Consider the following 24,467-nt stretch of genomic DNA (forward strand, 5'->3'; position numbering starts at 1 on the left):
CAGACACTTGGCTCTCACAGCCACGTTTTGTGGGGCATCAAGTGGCCCCACCCAAGGGACACCTGCCAGGCTCCCTCTCGGCTAGAATCTCTTCTCCCGGCTCCTTAAACGGGCAATGGGTGTCCTGCCCGCACACTGGCCTCTTCATCTGCAGCCCAAGTGCAGCCCAGCCCTCCCTGTCTGCCTCCCCTGCCCCACCCCCGCCCTCCTGAGACTGGGGCTGACAGTCTCACTGCCCTGAACTGAGTCTCCCATGGGGCCCCCAGATCCCGACCCCTCCAGAAATCAGAATGCTGGCCCTTTTGGTGATTAATGAGGATTTACCTTATTGGATCTGGCCGGCTCGTCCCCCTGTCCCCCCCATGACCGAATCTGCTTCTGATTCTTGCAGCCCAGGGTGTCAGAGCCCCTCCCAGAGCCTCCGCAGGAACAGACAGAGTCTTTACTTTCCGACTCTTCCCCCAGACCCAGAGGAGGGGTGTCATGGGTGGGGTCTGGCCAAGGCAGGCCCCTGGGGTGGCCCTAACCACCTCGGAGCTCTCCCTCGGGTGCGAACACACTGGGGGTTTTAACTCCTGGGAAAGACAACCACAGGGAGGACAGTGAAAACCTTTATTTGGAAAAGTCGCCGACATGGACACAATTGAGAAAAAACACAGGAAGGAGTAAAAGTATAATTAACGTGTTAAGAGGGTCCTCAGCGAGACGCAGAGCCAGGCGCCCCTTGAGGAGGGAGAGCCTTGCCCTGTTTTCGACAAAATGCATCACTCTGGCTAGAGGCCAGGCCTCTGCGCCCTGGGCGGAGGGGTAGCACCTTTGCTCTGGGCTTTGTGAGGGCACGGGCGGGGGTCGCAGTGTCTGCGGGCCAACGTCCTGCCACCCTGGCTCTCGGCCCAAGGCTGCTGGAACCAAGGCACCAAGGCGGGCGTGAGTGACCGGACCTCGCGAGTGGGCACGCTTGTCTCTGCACACATGCGGGCTCGCTGCTGGACTGACTGGTGTAAGTGGAGAGCTTAGTGAAGGATTCTGCAGGGTCAGCGGGAAAGCAGCCCAGGGGCAGGGGATGGAGGTGGGGACAGCTGAGCCCAGAAAGGAAAGAGAACCAGGGTTCAGGTTCTGACCAGGGATTAGGGGACGCTGACAGCCAGGGGCGAGGCGGACGGTGCCGGTGCGCAGCGGGAGGGGCCGGCAGAAGCCGGGGCGGGTGGGGGTGGGGGGCGCAAAGCATAGGGCAGCTTTTCAGGCTTTTCTTTTTTAAAAAACTTAGCTAATTGGATGGGTCAGGAAAATTCAGGTCACATTTTCACTTTCTGTTTCAGGGGTGGGGAGGCTGCTAGCCGAGCGCCACCTTCCTGGACACCGTCTGGTAGAAGACGCCCCGCAGCAGGGCCTGGTAGCTGGGCACGCGGAACAGGTGGCGCTCGCCAAAGGCCACGTCGTACTCTGCCGTCTTGCCGGTGACCAGGACGCGGATGTGGGGCTCGTTCACCTGGCGGCCCACCACCACCACGAAGATCTCGATGCCTGCCCGCTGGGCCTCCTGCACGGCCTTCTCGATGGCAGCCGCCGTGGCGCCCTGCGAGTTGCCGTCTGAGAAGAGCAGCAGCTTCTTCTTGGCGCTGGGGGAGGAGGCCTCACGGTAGAAGCGGGTCACGTAGCCGAGGGCGTCGGTGACGTCAGTGGCGTCATTGAAGAAGTCCATGGCATCCACGGCGCTGGCCAGCACGGTGTAGTTCTGCAGGAACTGCAGCGCCGTGCGCTCCGGCCGCTGCTGCCCGGTGCCGCTGTACTGCACCACCGCCACGCGCACGTCCTGGTCCGGGTCCGTCCGGCCCGCCGTCAGGAAGCGCTCAGCCAGCCGCTTGGTGAAGCGCTTGGTGGTATCGAAGTTGTGGCTGCCCACGCTGGCCGAGCCGTCCAGCAGGATGGTGATGTCGGCCGGGGAGGTGAACGTGACTACGGGGGGGGGCGGGTGGGGGGTCATGAGCACACACATGGCCTCGGGGGCCCGGCCCCACCCACCCTTCTGGCCTCCGGACCCTCCTCACCCCGGGCCCGCCACGAGCAGCCTGTCCACCCCCCGGTACTCACTTGGGCAGGTGTAATCTGGGCATTTCTTGTCTGTAAAAGAGAAAACCCCACAGCCTGAGCCCAGCCGTCACAGGAACTGCTGTTCTACCTGGAAGCTCAGCGGAAGGACGCCGGGCTGCTCTGTGGGAGGCTCCGGTGGTGGTGCTCCTGAACGGCCAGCCCCACATGTCCCCTCCTCCCACCAGGAGGGCTGTCCCTTATGCAGGAGTGACTGTGGAGGGGTGGAAGGGTCCCCCAGGCACCTGCCCAGTGAGAGGCGGGCCAGAGCGTTGGCCCCTCCCAAGAACGAGGAAGCCAAGGCTCAGAGAGGAGGAAGGATGGTCTGCAGCTCAGACTCCGTGCCACACTGTCCCTGGCGATGCTGACCACGACCACACACACACGGACCCTGGCACAGCCCACACCCTGGGGAGCACCGTGTGGACACCAGGCCACCACATCCTTGAGCACGAGATGAAGCAGCTGGTGGGGGAGGCAGACACACTGCTGGCTGTTAGGGGTGGTCTGGCTCAGAAGCCAGAGGTCATGTGGGCTGAGCGAAGACCTGAGTCTTGGCCAGGGGGGGCCCTCGAACTGCCCACCTATGCAGATCTGGGTGGTGATGTTCTTCAGGAAGTTGTCGTCCAGCAGCTCCGCGTAGTTCTCCTTGACCAGCGAGATGCCCGGCCGTCCCTGGGACACCAGGCCTTGGCAGGAAATGACATTCAGCTGGTCAGAGCCGGCTGCCAAGCCAAACAGGTCCTTGATGCCCACGGAGACCACCTGCGGAGAGGTGCAGCGTTGGTGTGGCCCCACGTGGGGACGGATCCCTCCGGGTCCAGGCATGGAGGCAGCCCCACCTGAATGTCAGGGCCGCAGAGCACGCTGAGGGGGGTAGTGTCCCTCTGGGTGTCCGAGCGGCCGTCGGTGATGACCAGGGCGATCCGGTTATTCTGGGTGGGTGGCAGCAGCCGGCTCCGGGTGTACTGCAGGGCCTCGCCCGTGAACGTACCGCCGCCCATCCACTGCAGTTGCTTGATGGCTCTGTGGGGCCACAGCTGTCAGGGCCGGGGCCGGGGCCGGGACAAGGCCAGGGCTGGGGTCAGGGCTGGGCAGGGCTGGGGTCAGCATAGAGGCCCAGGTAAGAAGTGGGTGTGGGCTGAGATGGGCTCAGGGCAGGGGTCAGGGTTAGGGTCAGAATGGGGCCAAGCGGCCACACTCACTCCTTGAGGTCCTGGGCATTCTTGATGTTGGGGTCCCTCAGGTCCACGTGCTCCTGCATCTGGTTGTGGCTGTACTGCACCACGCCTGCGTGGGACTGCCCGGGCTCAAACTGCACAGGAACAGTAGCTGAGATCAGGAGTGTCCCCCCAGGGGCTCCCGAAGTGCCTGGGCCCCTCCCTGGGTCGCCCCCCCACCCACCACCTGTCTCAGGCCGGACCAGCCCCCAGGCCCCCAGGGTGACTCATGCTCTGGTGGGTTGGAGGCTTGGCTTTCAAGAAACAAAGTGTTGTGTCTCCCACGGCCCTCAGCACTCCGGTGTCAGGACAGACCCCGGCCGCCCCAGGAACCACCGGCCCCGAGCAAGGCCCAGGGTGGCCTCCTCACCTTGACCAGCTCGTCCCGGCTCAGCCGGTCAATAACCTTGACGATGAAGTCCTTGGCGATCTCAAAGTTCTGCAGGCCAATGCTCTCGGAGCTGTCCAGCACGAAGAGGATGTCGATGGGCCCGCACTTGCACTCTGCGGACGGTGGGGCAGTCAGCCCCGGGCCTCTCCCAGGACCCCTCCAGCAGGGCAGCCCAGAGGTGGGGAGGCTGGAGGGCCCAGGGCCGTGGGGGAAGCTCCTGTCCCCCCTCCCTGGTGTAAGTGACTGGGGAGAGGACAGGCCAGACCAGCCCCCTGGCCGTGAGAGTGGAGACAAGGGGCCTGATTCCCCACCCACAGGGGGGGCTGCTCAAAAGCTCCAGGCACAAGACCCGGAATGGGACACAGAGCGACACTCACCACAGCAAGCTGGGGAAGAGGAGAAAGGCAATTACCAGGCGGTCAGACTGCACCCTCCGGCTCCCCGCCGTCCCGCGCACGCCCAGCCTCCTGCCGGCTCCCCTCCCCCCACCAGCGCCGGTGGCAGGACCGCCATTCTTTCTAATTTGGACAGTTACACAAAGGTGGAAATACTCACAGCACATTTTCATGATGATGTCCAATATCTCGCATTCCTGGGTGGAGGAGAGACACTTGCATGAAGCTAAACTGGCCCTCTTGGTCACCCCACCAGGGCTGCCCTGGGCTCTGAGGGTGAGGCCAGCCCTCGGGGTCCCCATCCCCTGGGACCACACCAGAGGAGAGGGGGGGGTCTCATTTCCCAGGGTGTGCCCTGCTCTGCCACCTGAGGCAGTCCCTGACCTTGACATGTGGCCACCACGTGCCCTCCACATAGCCATCAGATGACCATCACATACCCCCCAACCCACATGGCCACCACATGACCATCACGTGTCCTCCTATGTGGCCACCAGATGTTCCCCCGTGGCCATCACGTGCTACTGTCACGGCTCCCCACCCCCACAGTATCCTTGGCCAGAGCGGTTGGCTCCCACGGACGTTCACGGACACCCACTTACATCCGGCCCCGGTGGTCCAGTGTGCCCTGCGGGTCCCTGTCAAAGAAAGAACAGGGGAAGGTTGTGAGGGCCCTCCCCTTGATTCCCGAGCTGCGGGTCTGATGGGAGCCCCCAGGCCAACCCACCTCCGTTTATGGCCCCCGAACACGAGGTGCAGCTGACTGCACGTTAGCGCCTAGGGGAGCTGCTGCTAACGTGCTCGGCGACGACCGTCCAACGCGCCTTTTCTGGCGGTCAGCGGGCACGCTGGCCGGGCCCTGTCTGCAGCTCACCCACGGTCACCGCCGGGGAGTCACCACACCGATGGTCTAACGGTGCCACCTCTATGGGCAGGGTGTCCAGCCTCACCCAGGCACCCTCCCCGGGCTCTGCTGCACCCATCACATCTCTTCTCTGTCCCCTGCTCAGCCCCCAGCTCCCTGAAACTGCACGTTCCCCCAGTCCTATCTGCCAAACCCCAGCCTCCCTAGCCCTTCCCCCGAGCCTCGCTCCCAAATTCCCGCCCACCCCAGCCCTCTGCAGACTCAGGGTCAGGCCGCTGCCCCACAGCCACGCCGACTCACCTGGGGGCCTTCGGGGCCTCGGTACCCCTTCGCTCCTTTGGCACCTCGAGGAGAAATGTCGTTGTTCTGGAAGGACACAGCACGGTGTCACCAGGCACCACCACATATGGCCAGACCACGTGCTGTCTGTCCTGATGTGCCGCCCGCCCACCCACAGAGCCACCTCCCTCCCCGTGCTCCGCTTACCCACAGAGCCACCTCCCTCCCCGTGCTCCACCCACACACAGAGCCAGCTCCCTCCATGGCCCTCGAGGCCAAGGCTGACTCAGGATTTCACAGCCTGCGGGTGGGCTCTGCACTCACGTCCTCTCCGGGGTCCCCAGCTTCTCCCTCATCCCCCTTGAGGCCGGGGTAGCCTTTAGTGCCCTGCAGGTGACAGGGGAGCAGGCGGTTAGCGGGACCCCGTCCCAGGGTCTGGGGTGGCCCTGCGGCCCCGGGCTCCTGGGGAGGGCCAGCCTCTGGGGGCGGTGGAGCCCCCACCACACCTCTGCGGCTTGGGCCGACATCTTCCGGCAGCGGGGCAGCTCTGGCCCACCCCAGGCGTCCTGGCTGACAGGCTCCTTTGTAAATTTTACTGATTTAAATTCTCTTTACAATGGTACAGTTTACATGCATTGCGTTTCCTTCCTAAGAAGCAGAATTTTTCACAGGAGAGAGAGAGACAGGAAGGAGACACTGTCTGCCTTTCTCCCACCCCCCGGTACATGTTTCCTGGGGAGACTCTGAGGCCGAGAGCAGGACAGAGGACACCTGAGCCTGAGGGGAGATGGGGTGGAGACTCTGGGAGCCTCTTTGCTCCCAGGCACTCTGGGGGGCGTGTCAGTTACCAGGGGCACCCCAGGGCCACGTGAGGCACGCAGAGATGGAGACGTGTGTGTCTGCACCTGTGTGTGCATCTGCACACGTGAGTGCACGCGTGTGCGTGCGTGCCCCGTGCACCCCCAGTAGCTGACGCGGGGCGTGTACTCACGTTTGTCCCGGGAGGGCCCCTGCTGCCCGGATAGCCCTGCAGGGAAGGCGGGACAGTCACACCAGCCCCGACGCAGGCAGGGGCACCCCCGAGGGACAGTCCCACCATCGGTGCCATGTGTGCCCAGCTGGCCTGAGGGGTGGTGGGGCAGGACAGGGGTCACTCACCGGGAAGCCGGGGAAGCCCTCGGTGCCGTTTCCGGGGGGGCCGTCTTCACCCTGGGAAAGCAGATAGCAGCCGGTCACTGTGGGAGTCGCCCAGCCGGGACGCTCCAGACTCGGGGCCCCGGCAGCCCCACCAGGGCTATGCCCTGTGTCACTCACCCTTTCGCCCATCAGCCCAGGGTCTCCGGGGGGGCCTGCAGGCCCGGGGACTCCTCTGAGACCCTGAGAAGGAGAAAATGAAGCGGACGCCAGGCGGTGAGCCGCACAGGCTCGGGGCACCAGGCGTCCGGGAGGAGGCGGGAGGGCGGATGGCGCAGCACAGCAGTGATCAGAGGAGGGGCTTGAACCGACAACCCTGCGGGCCGCGCACCCTTAGGGCCTGAGAGGCCGCACCTGCCTGGTGAGCCCCCGGGGGGGACCCAGGGTAGCTGGACCGGGACAGAGACCCAGGGCTCAGCGCAGGGAGTTCAGACCCGAGCCCGACCAGAGCGGGTGGAGGGAGAGGCGGGCACGACACGGCATGGCCGCGCCAGCGCCTCGGTGACGTCTTGACGTGTTGTTGACATTTTAGCTCATTATGGAAAGAAACCTGAAAACTTTGCCAAGTCAAATCTGTAGAGCATGATACGCAACGAGAGAGAAGAAACTGGGAAGAAACGAGCCAAAGCGCTCGCGTTGCTGGTCTCGGGGCGGTGGGACTCGGGTCTCTCTCTCTCTCTTACACTTTTGTGCACTTGCCAAATTTCCTGAAAGTCACCTATACCACGAATGAGGTGATGCTGAGACGTGTGAGGAGCCCGGGGACTCTCCTAGGGAAGTGCTGGCAGGGCCTGGGGCCTGGGGCCGGGCTGGGCCCCTCCTGGGGGCGGCCGGGAGCGCCACTCACCTCAGGCCCTGGGGGCCCCTCGTCCCCTCGGTACCCTTTCGGTCCAGCGGGGCCAGCCTCGCCCTGCGGAGAGACAGACACACCCGTTGGGCCCTCTGTGCCCACAGCAGCCCTCCTGGTCCCAGAGCCACCCTCGCCGGCCTTCCTGTCTGGACCCAGGGTCTTGGTCCCCTGAGCCTCTGAGACGTCCCTAGCCAGGCCAGGGGAAGGGTGGCAAGCACCTGTCACTGTCGGGGCTGCCGGCCTGCCTGGCCCCTCTGGGCGCCCCCCAGGCCCCCTCAGCCAGGACCCTGGACCCAGAGGCCTGTCCGTGGGGCCCTGTCGACAGGCGGCGCTTCCTGACGAGGCCTTTCCTGCGGCCTCCCCACAAACATGTACCGCTCCCTATCATCCAGCCAAGGGGGCTGCTGCAGCACTGCTGCCCCACCACAGCCAGGCCGGAGTCTAGGCCCGCCTCGGACAGCACCAGCGTCACACTCTGCCCGCCGGCCACTGGCACCAGCAGCCCCCGCCACCGCAGGGACGCAGGCCCACGGGGTAAGCCTGGGGCCCTGAGACCTGCCTCAGGACAGGAAAAGGGGTGCAGGAGGGAGGATGGGCTTGTCTGGGGGCGCTGGGGCCCTCAAGGTCTCGGGAGGACCCACCACGGTTGGGGACAGGGACAGGAGAGGCCTGGCAGGTGGGGCGTGTGACAGGACATCTGGGGAAGCACGTTTTCCAGAACGGGCCACGTGGACCCCAGGGCAGAGCCGACCACCTGCCAGGTCTGCAGTCGGTGGGGGAGTGGGGACCACGACTGGGTCGAGAGGGCAGGGCGAAGCCCAGAAGCTGGAGCCCCCAAGGCCACGGAGTCGGACGTCCCAGCAACCAAGTGCCATCTCAGCCACAAGTCAGGAGGGGACCATCTGCAGCTGGTCACAGGCTGGGGGACACGGGGCCTCCCCCCAGGGGAGGCAGCCGCCCAGCCGTGCCCAGCGTCCCTGCAGCCTGGGCTGGGGCTTCCCTCTCTCCCCACAGTCTACAGTGACTATTCATTGCTCTGAAAACTGGAAACAAACCCAGGAGGTGCTGCCGGAACCCAGTGTTTTATTCCGTTAGAGTTGGGGCCGCAGGGAAAGACCAGTCCGGCGCCTGTCCCCAGCACCGGCAGGAGCCGTCACGCGCTCCTCGGGCCCATCTGGGAGGAGGAGGGGGAGGACCCGCCCGCCCTGCCAAGAAGGGTGGCCCCGGAAGTGCCCTGGCAGCAGGGCCAGCCCAGCCCGAGGCCACAACAGTGCGGAAACAGGAAAGTAAGGGCTTGCAACAGCGATCCCAGGGGACAGAGAAGAGGGGGTTAAATATGATGGAAATGCATTTTAATCCTGGGAAGGGCTGCAGTCCCACGCTGGGACAATGGGTGGCCACTCACTGAAACAGTCCAGCCAGGGCAGGCCTACGCTCCATACTCCAGACACATCAGTGACGTAAGCCAGAAGCACACGAAGGGGGTGAGCGCGTTCGTACATCCTTGTGAACGAGCAGGACGCTCCCCTCATCCACAAGGCACCACAGACAAGACGGGACGCCGATGACACACAACAGAGTGTCTGCCCCACGACTGGAGCCCCACACACATCAACGTGGGAAACACAGGCTCTGGTGGGACACGGACGGCTGCGTGAACAGCCAGGCGGAGGGGCCACGCCGGCCTTCCCACAAGTGGTCAAACAGAGAGAGGAGCAAAGACGCACGCCTGGAGTCTGATCGCAGCTCCTGTTGGCAAAGGTGCGGGTGCCTCCTCTGTGTGACAGCCTGGGGGGCACGCACTTGGGGCCAGGCATGTAGACAGTAGAACGGTCGGGCAAATGTCAACCTGTGCACACACACCACTGGGGTCAAGAAATTTTGCTACTAAGAATTTGTGTTCTGGATGTGGCCTTGGAAGTACTTCAGGATGGACAGATGGACAGAAGGGCGGATGGACAGAAGGGTAGACACATATGTACACTGAGGATGGACGGATGGGCACCAGCTGACAGTAGATGACAGAGAGATGAGTGATGGGTGGGCACAGGTGACTGGCTGGGTGGATGGACAGACAGAGGAGCGAATGGATGGGTGACAGGTAGATGACGGCATGCAGGTGGGTGGCAGAGGGCTGGATGGTTACAGCTGGAAGGATGAATGGACAGATGGACAGATGAACTGACAGAAAGGCCGATGGTTGCTGATATTTTTCTGTAAAGCAAAATACTGGAGACAGTCTCCCTTCACGTGAAGAGGGCCTAGGTGGGCACCTCAGTACGCTCACCCAGCGGAACGTCTTGGAACTGAAGAAGCGTGGGCGGGGGCTGGCCTGGCCAGGCCCCCAAGGTTAATCAGGGGGACAGAGCGTTGCCAACGATGCTGTTGGTGGACGGCGGCCCTCCCACCTGGCCCCTCACGCACACCGTGCTCTTTCTAGAAGGGTTCTAGAAGAAACCAAACATTAGAGAAAACTGAAAATGGACGCCTGTGTTGTGGGGGGACAGGAGAATTCTGCTGGTCTTCCTCCTGCTGGAGGTACTGGTTTTAACCATTTCTCTCTCAGGAAACAAAACCCGGAGAAGCAGCTGTCTCCCGGGAGCTGTGGTCCGGGGGCCCGAGGACATTCCAGCCGTAGTCTACATAAGAGGCGGCATCCGCCTCACTGCCGAGACGGAGGCCCAGCAGCCCCGGGCCCGGGACGCGCCCCCTGCCCGCATGCGGCCACAGGCCCCAGGGACGGCGGGGCCTCGGGCAGGCGGCGCCCGGAGAGTCCAACCTGGGATCACGTGCCAGGAAGTTCTCCACGGAGCTGGCCCTTAGTTGCGTCATGAGAAGTTCCACACCCACCCCGTTACACCGCGCCGGGAAGGCCCCGAGTGCGTGGCCGCTGCTCCGCAGGAGAACTGACAGCTCTGTCCTGCTGTGGCGGCAGTTCCTTTCCTACTCTGTGAGTTCCTTTTTTGTTAGAACTCCAGCTCCAAATTTTCCTTCATAAAAAAAGCTGCCAAAGGCATGAAGCCATGATCCACGTCCCAGCTGAGCCCGAGGCCCCCCGGGGTCATCCTGTCTCACAGCCCCTGCTTGGAGCTCCCGGACCCCCACGCACCGCTGTCCCCTTCTTCTGCCCCCTGGGAAGTCCCCAGGCCTGGCCCAAGGCCACTCCCCATGGTCTAGCTGGACCCTCCCCACACGGTCAAGCAGCACACCTCACCCCCAGCACACGGTAAGGGCCCCACCCAGCGAACCCCATCATAGGACCACTGGGTGTGCAGGTGGGGACCCGGTGGGGCTGGCTTAGTGATGGGACCATCCGAGGGAAGGGGGTCCCTGGACAGGTGCAGGAGGAGAGAGGGGTCCGTTTTCACCTCCCACCCAGCCCCGGCCCCTGTCGCGCCCCCATCGTGTGTTCTCCTGCATAGGGGTGGTCCCTGCAGGAAGGAGGAGAGGATGAAGCCCCCGGTCCTGGTGACACAACACCTGATCTGTTGCAGGGACGGAGGCTGGGGGGAATCCAGCGTCCTTGCTGGCTCCCTCATCCCAGCACAGCCAGGGCAAGGACCCCCACCCGCGGGAAGAGGAGCCGGAGGCCAGAGCAGAACAAGATCTTGAAGCCCCACCGCAGGCCTGGGCTGCGCCCAGAATCGCGGGGCCCTCAGTGGCCCGTGGACAGGGCAGCCCTCCCCCAACTGGGGGGCGGTGGGCGGGGTCAGGGGGCCTCTCAGTTCGTGGCGTCCTCACCATGAGCATGGCTCAGTTTGCTGCGTGTTCACTTTTGTATCCTCTGTCCCCACCTCTCCACCTCGGATAGCCAGCGGCCCCCTGGAAGGCAGTACCGGGTGGTGCCCCCCACCCCCAGTGCTCCCCCAGGGTCGGCCAGAGCTCCAGTGGGCCTTGCGGATCTCTGCCAGGTCGCGCTGGCCACCAGAGCCCCAGCCTGGCCGAGACCACCCACCAGCATGGCCGTGGTCACTTCAACAACCCCAGTGGCCACACTCACACTCGGCCCTTTGGCCTGTTCTGCCCAGTGTTGACTCGCGGCCACCCTGCCTCACCTCCCCGTGCGCCTGTCCCCGCGCCCGCCATCCCCTCGTGACACCCAGGCCAGGCCTCTGGAGATGGCTGAGAGCACCGTGCTCCCTGGGGAGGGAGGTCTCCCCCTTCTGCCCTCCTGATGCTCACAGCTCCCTGGGGGTCCCCTGACTCCTCCACCCACCCAGCCCACTGCCTCCTCAGGCCTCCACCCTCCTGTCTCCCCGCACAGCCTCCGGAAGGTCACATCCAGGAATTCTGGAACATTCCATGCACTGACACACCCAAATCAACCTCCAGCCGGGATCTCATACCTGAGCTCAAAACACTGAATGAGAGTCTCCCCCTGCCAGCTTGGTGTCTTCTGGGGGTTCCCATGCCCTGTCTCCAATGTGGGGTGCATCTGTCTGGGCTCAGTCCTCCAACACCTACCCTGCTGCTGACAGCCCTGCCCCATCTGCCCCCAAGCCTCAAGGCTCACCCCCACTGCCCTCCTCCCACACCAGACATGCCAGGGCACCCCCCTCCCCACTCTGAGGGCCACCTGGGGGTTTGCTCACTCAGCACTGCTTCCTTGCCGGTGCCACCGCCCCCAGACAGAGGGGTCCCCCTGCGAGCACTGGGCCCACCTCCCCAGTCTGCACCTGCCACTTGCCTTCTCCCCTCCACAGCTGCCCCCCAGACACCGAGGTCTCCAGGTTACACCCGCCGCAGGAAGTGCACCAGGTCAGAGGCGGAGAAAGGTCTCCTCCCAAATTCGCTAGCTGATCTGTGCCAGCAGAACCGCTTCTCACAGGGACACCCCTCCCTGCCCCCGACAGCTGGGCTTCCTACCGGGTCTCCTGGAACGCCGACGGGGCCTTCTCGACCCTGGTCACCTTGGGGTCCGGCTTCGCCCTAGGGAGGAAAAGCCGCTGGGTGGAGGCGGGGAGGCGGCTGCCCTGGGCGGCCATCGGGCAAAGCCTGGGGCCCAGCAGCTCCCCCAGAGCCAGGAAGGACCACCAACCGCTGGGGCTGGCCTCGCCCTTCGTCCTCACATATGCCCACGTGTTTTCCACATACACAGCCGTGTGTGTCTGTCTAGTGACGCGTGTTTCCAAGAGTCCACCACGAGGGGCCAGCAGCCCTGCTCTGCCTGCTCCCCAGCGAGGCTCACTGATGGGCCTCGGGGGCCCAGGGCTAGGGGGATGGCCGGGCGCTTCCTGGAGGCTCCCCCAGGGCCTTCCGTCCTGTTTCTCGACCCGAGGGGCAGGCCTTGGAAGTGGTGTCAGAGCTACGTTGTCCTTGTTCTGATGTCCCCCCCAACCCCTGTGCGGGGTCTGCGGGGCTCTGGGAAAGCCAAGGAGTGGGGAGGGGTCAGAGAGACGAGTCTCTCTCCTGCTGACCTTGGTCTTGGCCAGGCTCCCTCTCCCCATGAGATGCCCTGGACTTGTGTTTGGAGGAGGACATGCCCCTGGCTGACCAAGCGTCACCGCAAGATGGACAGCATGGCCTGGAGGGTGTCCTGCTCTGGGACGAGGAGTGGCAGATGGAGGGCTGGCCGCACCTGCGGTCTGGACGTCAGGCCTCTCCCCCTCACTCCCGCTCCATCCAGCCAGTCTGTGTCTGCGCCCACACGTTAGGTCCCGCGGGGCAGGGAAAGCCCAGCGTGGCCCCGGGCAGTGAGGCTGGGCCCAGCCGTCGAGGTGAGGGGTCAGCAGCCGCTGGGCCACCCAACGTCCCCGCTTTTGAAGTTTTAACAGGAAGACCACCCCCAGGAAGGACTCAGGCTCTGTCTGCAAAACGTGGAGGGAGCTCCTAGGGGGACGTGCAGGTTGAAGAACCTTGATGTGCGGTGGAGTCAGGCAGACTGAAAACACGCTAAGCGATGCCGCTGGTGAAAAGGCACAGAGGCGGACACAGCACCCACAGCACGAGGGTGGTCACACTGCCGTCGCCGCCACGCAGAGGACACGCTCACACGGGGGCCACGCCCGCAGACCAGCGTCGCCGTGTGACTCTTCAGGCGGCTGCGCCCCGGTGTGTGCTGGGCCTCGAGGTGGCTGGGGCCACGTAGCTCAGAGGCCTGGGCAGGGGCCGAGGGAGGGGCTGCTGCATTTCCCATACAAGCGGGGGGTGGGGGGTGGTGGGGGCTATTTTTGGAAAAATAGAGGTTGGGGTTGTGGGTTGCCCAAATCCAGGGGCCAGAGGGGCTTGGTGGTGTGATGGCATGACCTCGGCCTGGGGATGGGGTCCCGGCTCTAGAAACAGTGACTCACCGGGTCTCCTCTTGGGCCCCGCGTGCCTGGGGTCCCCCGTGGTCCCCTTTCCCCCGGGCCGCCCTGTGCGGAGGGAAGTGGAGAGGTGAGGCTGCGGCCCAGACGATGCAGTGTGGGACACTCTCCATCTCACACCAGATCCTTCCAGAGACCAGGGCCCCACAGCTCTGACAGGACGATAGGGCTGGACACCCCAGCCACTCCAGCCTCTAACTAGTGAGGCCCAGAGCCCAGGACCCCCAACTCACCCTCTCTCCAGGGGGGCCGTCTGGTCCTGGGTTTCCCTGGGGTTGAGGGAGGAACACAAGCATTAGTTTGGGACAGGAGCGCTGCTGCAGTCCCAGGAGCCAGGAGCAGGAGGCCACACGGGGGTCCTACCTCGTCGCCGGCTTCGCCTTTCTCTCCCGGGGGGCCAGGCTCTCCGGGCTCACCCTGGAGGAGAAGGGTGTAGACTGTCCGGCCCTGGGCAGGCGGCCTCTCCCAGGGCCCGGGCCCACACCCCTGTGTCGGGGGCTGAGTGCACACTCACCTCATCTCCGGGGGGGCCTGTGCTCCCCGGCCTCCCTGCGTCCCCATCTGCTCCAGGCTCCCCCTGGAAAGATCAGAGGGTCAGCTTCGGGAGGCCACAACTGCCCGCCCTGGGGGATGCGACCCCACACTGGCCCTCCTCACTCAGACTGCAGGCCGCTGCCCCTGCCTCAGACTTCGAGGACCCTCCCCAACCATCCATGTCTCTGCCCAAAATCCCCGATCACAGCCCAGCCCTGGTGAGTGATAGCCCAGTGTCCACAGCCTGGTGCCTGGCCCCTGTGGACCTGGGCCCATGGGAAAACCCACTGCGGGCACAGTAGGACGTGTGGGGCAGAGTCCATGTTAAACATTCGTCTTCTCTCGCATTTCCTGATGCAGAAAACCCCGGAAAATGCCAGCAAGGTCTGACTAACTCAGATACGAGGTCCTCATGCCCACCTCTCCGCCCACCTGCGGGGTCAGCACCAGCCTGCTTACTCGTGGGTTCAGACTTCACGCTAGCAGGTAGGCTCTGGCATGGAAGGCAGGCTGCGTGGACAGTCCTGAGCCAACCTGAGGCCGAGGGCGGCCTCCGTCTGCCGCGGGCAGGCGAGCGCCGCAGGTGCGATGGTACCAGCACCCGCCTTGGCGAGGTCCCCACCCTAGCCCTGCCTGCCTGCCTGCCTGCCCGCCGGCCTGGCCCTCAGACCACGCCCAGAACTTGCTTCCGGGGGAATTTCTGCTCAGTGCTCAGTAGGTGGTAAAGCCCCCGCCTGCCCCACCCTCCCCTGGCTGGAGTCGCTGACCTTCGCTCCTTTCAGTCCGAATGCACCCGCATCGCCTTTGGGCCCCGGGGGTCCTTGGATGCCCTGGTGAGAGGACGCAGGGAGGGGTCGGTCCGGAGGCTGGAGCCGCAGCACTGGGCCGCGCACCGAGTGGGAAGCCGGGGCGGCCGGTCTGCGAGCAGCTCGGCCGCGGGACTTCTCGGCGTGCCAGGAGGAGGGTTGGGCTGTTTTCACTCCTGAGAATTCAGTCTTAACATGTGGGTGAGAGAAAGTGACTTACGTCGAATCCGGGCGAGCCCTTGCAGCCTGGCAGGCCGGGGTACCCCATCTCCCCCTGCAAGGAGGAAGGCGAGTCGGGGTCAGACCTTCCAGCTCTGGCTCGTTGGTCCCCTTCCCGAGAAAGCCCTGCCCGGGGGAAGAAGCTCTGAGCTTGGTCGGGGGGCATGAGGGCCACTGGGACTGGAGGCTCGTCAGGAAGGCCTCCTGCCTTTTGTGCTCCCTCAGCGCTGCCCGCACACGAGACCCCTACCCTCCCACCTCCTCCGGGGCAGCCAGCTTTGCCCACCAACCCTTCCCTGAACCGCGTGCCCCACCACCAGCCCGCCGTGCGCTAAGGGTGACCTTCATGCCATCCACGCCGTCGATGCCGCGCTTCCCCTTCTCGCCCTGCAACGTGCCAAAGCCAGAGAAGGTCAGACGGCACCCCCATGGGCAGTGTCCCCACCAGCCTTGCCCACGCTGGCCACACTCACCTTGTAGCCCTTGGGTCCCCTGGAGCCCTGCGGAGACAGGAAGGGAGGGTGAGGGGCCTGGCCTCCCCATCAAGGGCAAGTTCCCCAAGGAGGGCCCCGCATCAGCTCGCCGTGGCCCAGCCACGCCGGGAACAACAGCACCGTCCTGTCCGGGGTAGGGGCCACTCGATGCCCTGAGGGACATGTCCCAAAGTGGCATCTCACTCACCTTCTCCCCTCGGCTCCCCTTTTCTCCCTAAGCGGCAAACAGAGGAGAGAACAGGGCTGTTAGGGGGTCCCAGGCCCGAGGCCCCAGTGCCCTGGACACACCGCAGTGGAGGAGAGGGAGACACACCTTCATGCCCTGGTAGCCAACGGGTCCGAGGTCCCCAGGCCTTCCCTGCAACAGAGGAGGGATGCGTTAGACAGCCTGGATCAGGGCGGCCCCTACCCAGCCCCTTCGCCCCCCACCCTGCTCAGGCCTGGTCAGCTGGAGAGACCAGACCAGCTGACCACTGACCTATGTCCGGGAGAAAGAGAGAGAGAGGGCCCTGCTGTGACGGCCCCACCCCTCCTGGGGGCTCCCCAGCAGGACTCCGGGGGTGGGTTCCAGGCCCCCCAGGAGGAGAGGGGTGGTATGCGAGAAGACTGGTGGTGGCTGAAGCAGAGGCCCTGGGGCTTGGCTGGCTGACCCCCACAACCTGTCCTCAGAGCAGGTGGGCCTTGTGGGGGCCCGAGGGGGGGTCTTCCTGGGTGGGATGTGTCCTGTGCCCTCTGGTCCTCGCCACCCTAGGGGGCCATGTCCTCTGAGGGTCAGGCCACTTGCGACGGTGCTCAGAAACCAGCCCTCCTTCTGGACAGTTCTGCAGCTGGGTTCCCCAGCCTCGGGCTTCTCAGCGCCCCCTCCCCTCCCGCGTCAGGCGCTCGGCACTCACGGGGTCTCCGGCTTCTCCTTTCTCTCCTGGGAGACCCGGCTTCCCGCGCTCTCCCTGCGACACAGAGCAGATAAGTTCAGAGGACAAGTCCCATTTATTTCTAAAAGGCTAGTGAAAGGCACCCCCTACTTGTTCATGAAAACGGTTTGAAAAGATATTCCATCCAGTCTTCAGTTCATGTGGTTTTCAGACACCTTTCCTGTCACCCATCCTGGGGTCGGCCTGGTCAGGTCCATGTGTCCCCTTCCACACAGCCCGCCAGACCTGGGGCTGTGGGCGCCGGCCAGACTGCCCCCCAGCGGGGCTGGCCCCTGAATCTCTTTTCTCTGCCCATTCCTGCCGCCGCCTTGGGCTCCAGGGGAGGCACAGGCAGGTGGGCTGGATGGGGCACAGAAGACCCCAGGGGCGGGGCTAGTACTCAGTCCCATGGTTGGTGGCCACGTGGCTCCAGAGCCCCTGGACCTGACACTTTTTAGGAGAAGCCAGAAATCTGACTTGCACGAGCAAGCTCCCTGGCTGTGTGTGTTGTTAACTAAGCCTGATCTCCAGAATCTCCGCCGTTCATGCTGTCGCACAGGAGGGCCACCTTCAGTGGCAAAGCTTAGGGGACACTCACTCCAGAAAGGCCAGTCCCTCCAACACAGAGAGGAGGCCAGTGCAGTGGATCCCGCCCCACACCAGCCTGAGGCCACCACATGGGCCGTGGGGTTACCGCACCCAGACTCTCTCCCGAGCTCGGTGCAGGCGGGTGGGTGGGTGCGGTGGGTGCTCAGGACGGCTGCCTGGGGTCCAGCCATGTCCCTGACACCTGGCGCCAGGCTACGGGGACGTTTCTCCCAGGTTTCCCCAGCTCCCAGAGGTAAGTGCGGGTGTGGGGCGACCACAGCCACTCACCTCGTACCCAGAGTCGCCTCGCGGTCCAGGAGGTCCTCTGGCGGGCTGCAAGACACAAGAGAACAGTCAGTGCGAGACAACGTCCAGGCGGCCTGGGGCAGGTGGGGAGCCACACTCACCTGGCACTCGAAGGAGCAGCACTGCGGAGAAGGGACAGAGGGACACGTCAGAAAGCCCAGCACGGCCACATGGCCGCCCACGCTCAGCCTGCTCGGCGGAGGAACGGGCACCAGAGACCCCCCGGGCAGGAGGGGCGGGAGGGGGAGGACACCAGAGACCTCTCGGGCGGGGGGGGGGGGGGGAAAGGGCACCAGAGACCCCTCGGGCGGGGGGGGAGGGGGAAGAGCACCAGAGACCTCTTGGGGGGGGGGGGAAGGGCACCAGAGACCCCCCGGGCAGGAGGGGCGGGAGGGGGAGGACACCAGAGACCTCTCGGGTGGGGGGGGGAGGGGGAAGGGCACCAGAGACCCCTCGGGCGGGGGGGAGGGGGATTCTCACCACTTGTTCCACATTATTTTTCTGAAAATCGAAAGGGAAAAGTCGGTTTAACTTCAAGTCCCAGGCACAGGAGTTCCCGCGTCCTGGACCCGGCAGGGCGGGCGGGGCGGGCAGGCCACGCTCACAATCATGTCTGTGATGGTGTCGATGGTCTGGCTGATGACTTCCTCCGCGTCGCGGCTCTGCCCCCAGTCAGCCGCCGTGAAGTTGCGCCGGTACGTGTGGTCCGTGGCGATGATGCTCAGGCGTGGCTCCTGGTGCGGTTGTGACCAGAACGAGGGCGGTCAGCGATGGTGGGAGCCAGGCCCCACCCCGTCTCTGCTCCCCGCCCCCCGGTCCCCGGGAGCCCCTCCCTTTCTCCACTGCAGGCCGCGTGGGGCCCTACCAGGTGGTCAGGCGTGATGGCCACGGAAAAGACTTTGATGCCCAGGTGCTTGGCCTCATTCACAGCGTCCTCCAGGCCCCCACACGGCTCCTTGTAGCCCTCCAGGGGGTGCCCATCGGTCACCACGATCAGGTACTTGTTCTCCTTCAGGTGGGAGCCCCTGCACAGGTGGGGCAGGTGAGACCACCCAGCCTGGGCCCCTCAGGCAGCTGTTGACCCAACAGCTCAGGGCCGCTTGGAACCACGGAGCTAAGACCCCGAGACTGGCGGTGATGGGCAGGGGCTGGAAACCCCGAGGGAGACGCCGACCCAGGGTTTTTCTCAAAGCGGAGTTTCCTGTTTCTCTGTGTGGACCTGGCTATAGAGTGGGTCATAGAGACAGCTACTAAAGCAGAAAATAACCTCGTGGGCTCACTGCCTTCAGTGGTTGAGGGGACAGCGGACAGTTTGAGAGAGGGTCAGAGAGTGACCTTGGCAGCCCTGGGCGGTGGTCACCAGCACGACCCCCTCGGCCACTTGGACTGTCCCTGGGGCTTTCGGGCGCTGGAGCCTGGCTTGGCAGCGAGTGGCCCTGGGGCCTGGCGGGTTTGGCTGTCCAGGAGGTCAGGAAGGTGCAGCAGCCTCTGAGGGACTGGGCCTAGCCACCCCCTCGGCAGGAGCCACGGGCGAGGACGGAGGCAAGGCACAGGTGGCAGCCGGGAACAGGGTGGGCGGCGGGGCGGGTGACGAGGCGCTCACCCCACCAGCAGCTCCTCCAGCCCCTTCTTGATGGCGCAGTCCGTGTAGGTGCCCTTGCCGAAGTACTTGACCGCGTCCACGCTGCTCTTGAGCGCGTCGCGGCCGCTGGGCATGCGCGTGAGCCCTTGGATGATCTCCACCTCGTCGCTGTAGTGCAGCGCGCCGGCGTTCCACACCAGGTTGCGGTCACAGCGGTAGTACCTGCGAGTGCGGGCGGGTGAGCAGGGCCTCCCCCACCCCAGGCCACCTCCCCTCCTGCCAGCTAGCCGCCCGAGGGCACCGGTGGAGACCCGCCCAGGGCTGGGCTTCCCGCACGGCCCTGAGACGCTGGGTCCTGGCTCCCGGGGCCACACACAGAGGGGGCTGCAGGTGGTCAGGAGGGCCAGGCCCTGGCCAGCCAGTGACCACCACGTCCCCTGGTCCTCAGGATCTCAGACGAGGCGTGTGTGCGTTGGGACCCTGCTCCAGGGCCACGGGGGTTGGGGACAGACCCTGCATGGACAGCAGTGGGGCTGGTGACGGGGCAGGAGGAGTCCTGCTGGTGAGGGCCCCTGGATCTGAGCGGCCTCCTCTCTCTGCCCCGTGCACCTGGGTGGGGGGTGGCCAGGGCCCGCCAGCCCAGCAGCAGGGGTGTCTGAGGCCCCTGCATGGAGCCAACAGCATGAGCAGCAAGAGGAGCCCACCCAGCTCACAGGTGGGGAGACTGAGGCACGGGGCCAGAGCCCAGGGGACGCCGGGCCACACTGACTGCCCCAACATTCCCTCCTCGAGGTGCGTCCCTCCCCAACCCGGGCCCTCCCTGCTTGGCCTCATGGCCCCGGGCATCTTGGGAGGTTAGGGCTTCAGGCCTTACAGTGCCCTGCTCTGAGCAGACCCCGCCCTCTGTCCCTGTGGCCCTTTCCAGTGGGTGGGAGTCTCAGGGCCTGGGTCAGCAGTCAGTGGGTCAGTAGGTCAGCAGGGACAGGGTGGGACACCGGGTGGGCCCTGCACAGGTGAGGGAACAGGGGAGGAGCCTGGCTCTGACCCAAGCCCCTCCCCCACAGCCCTGACCCCCTTCCACAGTCGTGACCTGTCCTCGGCCACACCAGCTGCCTGGGACTTCCCCACTATGAACGAGTGAGTGAGTGGATGGAGAGTGTCACCTCCAAACCCAGAAGCAGGCTGGCAGCCCCTTTGACCAGGACACCAGACACAGGGGACACTGGGCCTTGAGTCTAGCAAGTAGGCTCTGACCGTCCATGTAGGCAGCAGTCCACATCCAGGCAGTTGGCGGGGATGCCCTCTCCAGGCACTGGGCAGAGCCATAGGGCCCCAGCCAGCTCCCCAAACTCACTCACTGTGTGAGGTGGGCAGCTGGGGGGCTGGGAGCCCCATGTGGCAGCGCTGTCCCCTCAGACCTCCCGGCTGTCCGGCCTGCACCATCTCAAATCCAGCCTCCTTCTGGCCCATCTGAACCACACAGACTTGGGGCAGGGGGGACTTGTGTGGCCAGGCTAATGCCGCCTGTCTCAGGTGGGGACATCAAGGCCCAGCTCTGCCTCTGGGCCATGGCAGGGGCGACACCAGGCCGGCCGCCCCCGGGCCCAGCGGCCCCCCACGGAGAGGCTCAGAGAAAGGCAGGGGGAGGCCGAGGTCCCACCTGTCATTCAGGTTGTCGATGAAGCGCTTGGTGAAGGCCTTGACTTTGTCCACCAGGGCCCCGTAGGGCTTCAGCCTCAAGGCCACACTCTCGGAAGTGTCCAGCACGAAGAACAGGTCCACGGGGCAGTCTGGGCGGGGACGGGAGGAGGGGCCCTGTAGCTCACGCCCTGCACTCACCTGCCCCAGGTGAGCCCCCCTCCAGCCATCTCCTGGCAGGTGAGCCATGGCCCGGCCACCCCCCGCGCGGAGCACACAGCACACAAACGAGGCAGCAGTCTGAGAATCCTGCCGGCTTGAGTCAGAGCCCCATCCCTCCCGGGGGGCGGGGAGCCCACCCGGCCACCTTGTTTCCAGGTTGAATTTAAAACTACAGGGGCACGACCTTCAGAAGAACCGGGCAGGAAGCAAAAGGAACTGACTGAGGCAGAGATCGGGCAGCACCCGCCCGCGGGGAGTGCTGGAGGCTGAGGCCGGACGAGGTTCACCCCCTCATCCTCCCTCCTGACTCCCCAGCCTCACGTCCCTCATCCCTCGGCCTCGGCCTCGGGGCAGCCCGAGCCCAGGGCCCTCACTGGGGGTGCCCCCTGGAGCTGGGCCCCCACCTCAGCTCTCACGCTGGGGAAGGGGCCAAGGTCCCACCGTCCATCGTGCCTGGATGCCTCTGGTCTGGGCCTGCCTCTCCCGGCAGAGCCCGCAAGTCCGCTCACCTTGGAAGGCGATGGCCCTGGCGGCCGCCGGGTCGTCCTGTGCGGTGGCCCAGGAGGCCTGCAGCAGCAGCGGGAGCAGAGCTCGGAGCAGCCTCATGTCTCCGGCCTGCGTGTCACCGTGGAGCAGGGGCAGGGCAGGGTGGGCTGGCAGTGACCGGTGACCGGAGGGAGAAGTCCTCTCTGCTCTCCGGCGCCTCCGGAGTTTCAGCCCAGGAGGGGAGGGGCGGGCGAGAAGGAGGAGCTGGGTGGGCCCTGGAGAGGGCGGGGGTCTCTCCAGCCCGGGTGAGTCACTCAGCCTCCGGGAGCCGCTCTGAGCCCAGGAGGCCGCTGGGCTAACTGACTTACTTCCCGGGCTCGTGGGGACTTCTGCTTGCTCGCAGTTCCCGTGCTGGCTGAGTTTCAGACGTCTGGAGGAGGACGTGCGGCCCACCAGGGCTTTCTCCGAGGCACTGCGTGGTCGTTTCTAACCTCCGTGGGGAATCCATCCCTGTCCCCACACTAGCCAGGTTCTACAAGTCGTTTCAAATCCGTCGCTCTGTCTAACTTCCAAGTTTTCATGTAACTCTCTCTTCACAGTTTGGTCAAATACGTTTTTACGAAAGATGTTTCATTTTTTACTGTGGGAAAACAGTCAGCAGATAACTGCACGTACCTTTGTTTTGTGCAAATACAGAGAGACAGACAGACAGAGACACAGAGAGGAGGGGAGGCCCAGGTTCTGAGGACGGGTGTGGGGACCCCAGACCGGGGCCCGGGGTGGGGGTGGGCTCAGAATGTGGACTCCTGGCCCCAGGGAAGGTTCTAGATCTTTCAAGAGCCGAAGCTCAGTATCAGCTGAAATGTTTTATGGTTTAAAACATGCAAAAATCTACAACCATGACAAAGAAGTTCTGGGAACCCTTCAGGAATCGCCCCCTCGATGACTTTTAGGGTTTCTTCCCTGAGTTTTGACACTTCTGTGAGCTAACGGCGGGGGTGGTCTCACCGCTGGTTCCACGTAAGTCAGGCTGTGGGTGCTGCTTCGGGGTTCGGTGCAGTGCCCCCAGCTTCCAATTCAAAGGGGCTCTGCCTGGGGCAAGGCTGTCACTGCTCACCTGGCCTCTCCAAGCCTGAGCTCTTTGACTTGCAAAGACAGCAACTTTAATGTTCTTGCAGGTTTTGGGGAAGAAATCAGAATATGTGTGTGAAACCAGGAACCTTGAGACTCCGGCAGCAAGGGCCAGCCGGCTGCAGGGCTCCTGCCCCTGGGAGGTGACTGACACTTCGTCTGTGAAATGGGAAGAGACGGGGATGGATGTGCCCGGACCTCTGGCCGGCTGGCCCCCACCCCACCCCGCGGAGATCCTTGCCGTGTGGCAGTTTGCAAACCCTGCTGGGCGTCTGTGCCCAGGGAGAAGCGGGGCACAGGGACACCCACCCTTCCGGGCTGCGGCATAGGGGCAAGGTCGTCCCGAGAGGTGGGGTGGCCTCGGGCACAGCGTCCACATCCCCACACCCAGAGTCCAGGCAGCACATCCACGCCTGCAGTGCTGCGGGGCCCGGCAGATGGCACAGCTGCCCCCAGGGCCAGTGGCCGCAGTGGGGGTGTGAGTGGGGTGCGGGGCTCTGCGGCCCCTCTGCTCGTGGGAGGGAGAATGGACCTTTTCCTCTTCCCATGACCACTCCTGGGGACGGGGGCGCCACTCTTCTGAGGTCCCAGAGCGGCCTCTGGGGAGCTGGTCTTCCCCCATAGCACCGCCTGGCCCCAGGAGGGGGAGTGCCGGGGGGCGCACAACGCCCAGGTGCTGGGGGCCAGGGTGGGGGCCGCACGGAGATGCTCAGCCCTGGAGGCTGGGAGATGAGAGGTGAGAGGTGGGCGGAGGTCCACAGGGACAGGCAGGGGGGGTGCGGGATCTTGACAGGGGCAGGGGCCAGGTAGCAGGGCTACTGCAGGTTTGACCCGACCCCCAGGTGACACGGGCCAGGCAGGTAAGGAGGAGTCAGGGCCCTGGAGGTGGGGCGAGGAGATGTGCTGGGGGTCCAGGAAGCCCGGGAGCCAGGGCTGCCCCAGGCCCTGCAGGAAGGGGCTGGTGATGGGGAGAGGCCCCCGCCTGTCTCTGTACCCCCTGCCCGTGCTGGGCGCCTGTTTCAGGGAAGCGCACGTCACCTGCCCCAGGTGCTCACGGACGGCCTGCAGGGTGTCTGTGCCCCGTGGTAGCAGGAGGCCCGCAGGCCACTCCCCAGAGCTCAGGAGCCTGGGGCCCTGGCAGGAGCCCCCACACGTCCTGCACCTCCTGACCCCTGTGGCACCAGGTGTCCCCAGACGCAGTGCAGGGAAAGGAGTACTTCTCCAGACGGACCCTGTGCCGCTGCCTGGGGGCTGAAAAACCCAGAGGTGCGTGGAAGTTAGAAGAAAAGAATATTTCAGGGGAAGCTGCCCTCGTCCACTGGGAGCAGCCAGGAGAGGCCTGCTGGGGGGCGGGGCACAGTCAGCCCTCCCTCCCCCGTCTCCCCTCCCCCTCTTCCCCCTCCGCGGAGCAACAGCGCCCCCTCCACCCCGCAGACCTCCTTGCCACAGCCTGCCGGCAGGGCCATCCTGCTTTAAAAAACTCCTTTTCTCCTCCCCCTCCCTGCTCCGCCCCCCCTTCCAGCAACAAGTGTGGGGCCCTGGGCGGGGGCGGGGGTGAGGGTGCTCCTGCAGCTCCTCCGGCCACAGTCAGGGCCACGGCTGTGCACGGAGGCCCAGGCGCGTTCCCACCACCTGCTCCTCGGCCTGGGTCACCCCCTGCAGTTTGGGCTTGTTGGGGGGGACTGACAGTCCCCCCCAGCCAGGGGTCAGGGTCCCAAAGACAATCCAGGAAAGACAGAGGGGTAACGACTGAGGCCTTTATTGGGGGGGTGAGGGTAGTCGCAGGGGCGAGGAGGTGAGAGCAGACCCCCTTCCCGCTTGGGTCTCCAGGCCAGGGTACTTGAAGGTGAAGCCCCTGCTGGGTGACGTCCCCTAGCCTGGGCACGTGGAGGGCCCAGACGTGCCCTGCAGGCTGCAAGCTGGGCAGCTGCCCAGCCTCCCCACCTCTGCTTCCCGGGTAGAA

The 24,467-nt window shown here is 64.9% G+C and overlaps 1 protein-coding gene across 3 annotated transcripts; it reads right to left on the reverse strand.

Annotated features, from left to right (window-relative positions):
- Positions 1–598: 598 nt before the first annotated feature.
- Positions 599–21,738, reverse strand: COL6A1 (collagen type VI alpha 1 chain). Of its 3 annotated transcripts, none has more exons than XM_032488347.1 (35): positions 21,397–21,730; positions 20,688–20,817; positions 19,049–19,249; positions 18,311–18,470; positions 18,051–18,179; positions 17,926–17,946; positions 17,547–17,567; positions 17,428–17,472; positions 16,534–16,587; positions 15,954–15,998; positions 15,828–15,854; positions 15,620–15,646; positions 15,489–15,533; positions 15,148–15,201; positions 14,889–14,951; positions 14,102–14,164; positions 13,951–14,004; positions 13,821–13,856; positions 13,573–13,635; positions 12,149–12,211; positions 7,280–7,342; positions 6,553–6,615; positions 6,397–6,447; positions 6,230–6,265; positions 5,563–5,625; positions 5,260–5,325; positions 4,697–4,732; positions 4,255–4,291; positions 4,077–4,085; positions 3,679–3,812; positions 3,294–3,403; positions 2,931–3,114; positions 2,673–2,853; positions 2,092–2,121; positions 599–1,956 (listed from the first exon to the last, which is right to left on the reverse strand). In XM_032488347.1, the coding sequence occupies exons 1-35, from the start codon at positions 21,491–21,493 to the stop codon at positions 1,334–1,336; spliced, it is 3,084 nt and encodes a 1,027-aa protein (XP_032344238.1). In that variant the 5' UTR covers positions 21,494–21,730; the 3' UTR covers positions 599–1,333. The 3 variants fall into 3 exon arrangements, with proteins under 3 accessions (XP_032344238.1, XP_032344282.1, XP_032344335.1); XM_032488444.1 differs by having other exon boundaries at positions 1,714–1,956; positions 2,049–2,121; positions 21,397–21,738; XM_032488391.1 differs by lacking the exons at positions 15,489–15,533; positions 15,620–15,646; positions 15,828–15,854 and having other exon boundaries at positions 21,397–21,731.
- Between the last annotated feature and the right edge of the window lie 2,729 nt (positions 21,739–24,467).

The sequence above is a fragment of the Camelus ferus genome, chromosome 1 (genome assembly GCF_009834535.1).
Source record: "Camelus ferus isolate YT-003-E chromosome 1, BCGSAC_Cfer_1.0, whole genome shotgun sequence".
NCBI classification, from domain to species: domain Eukaryota; kingdom Metazoa; phylum Chordata; class Mammalia; order Artiodactyla; family Camelidae; genus Camelus; species Camelus ferus.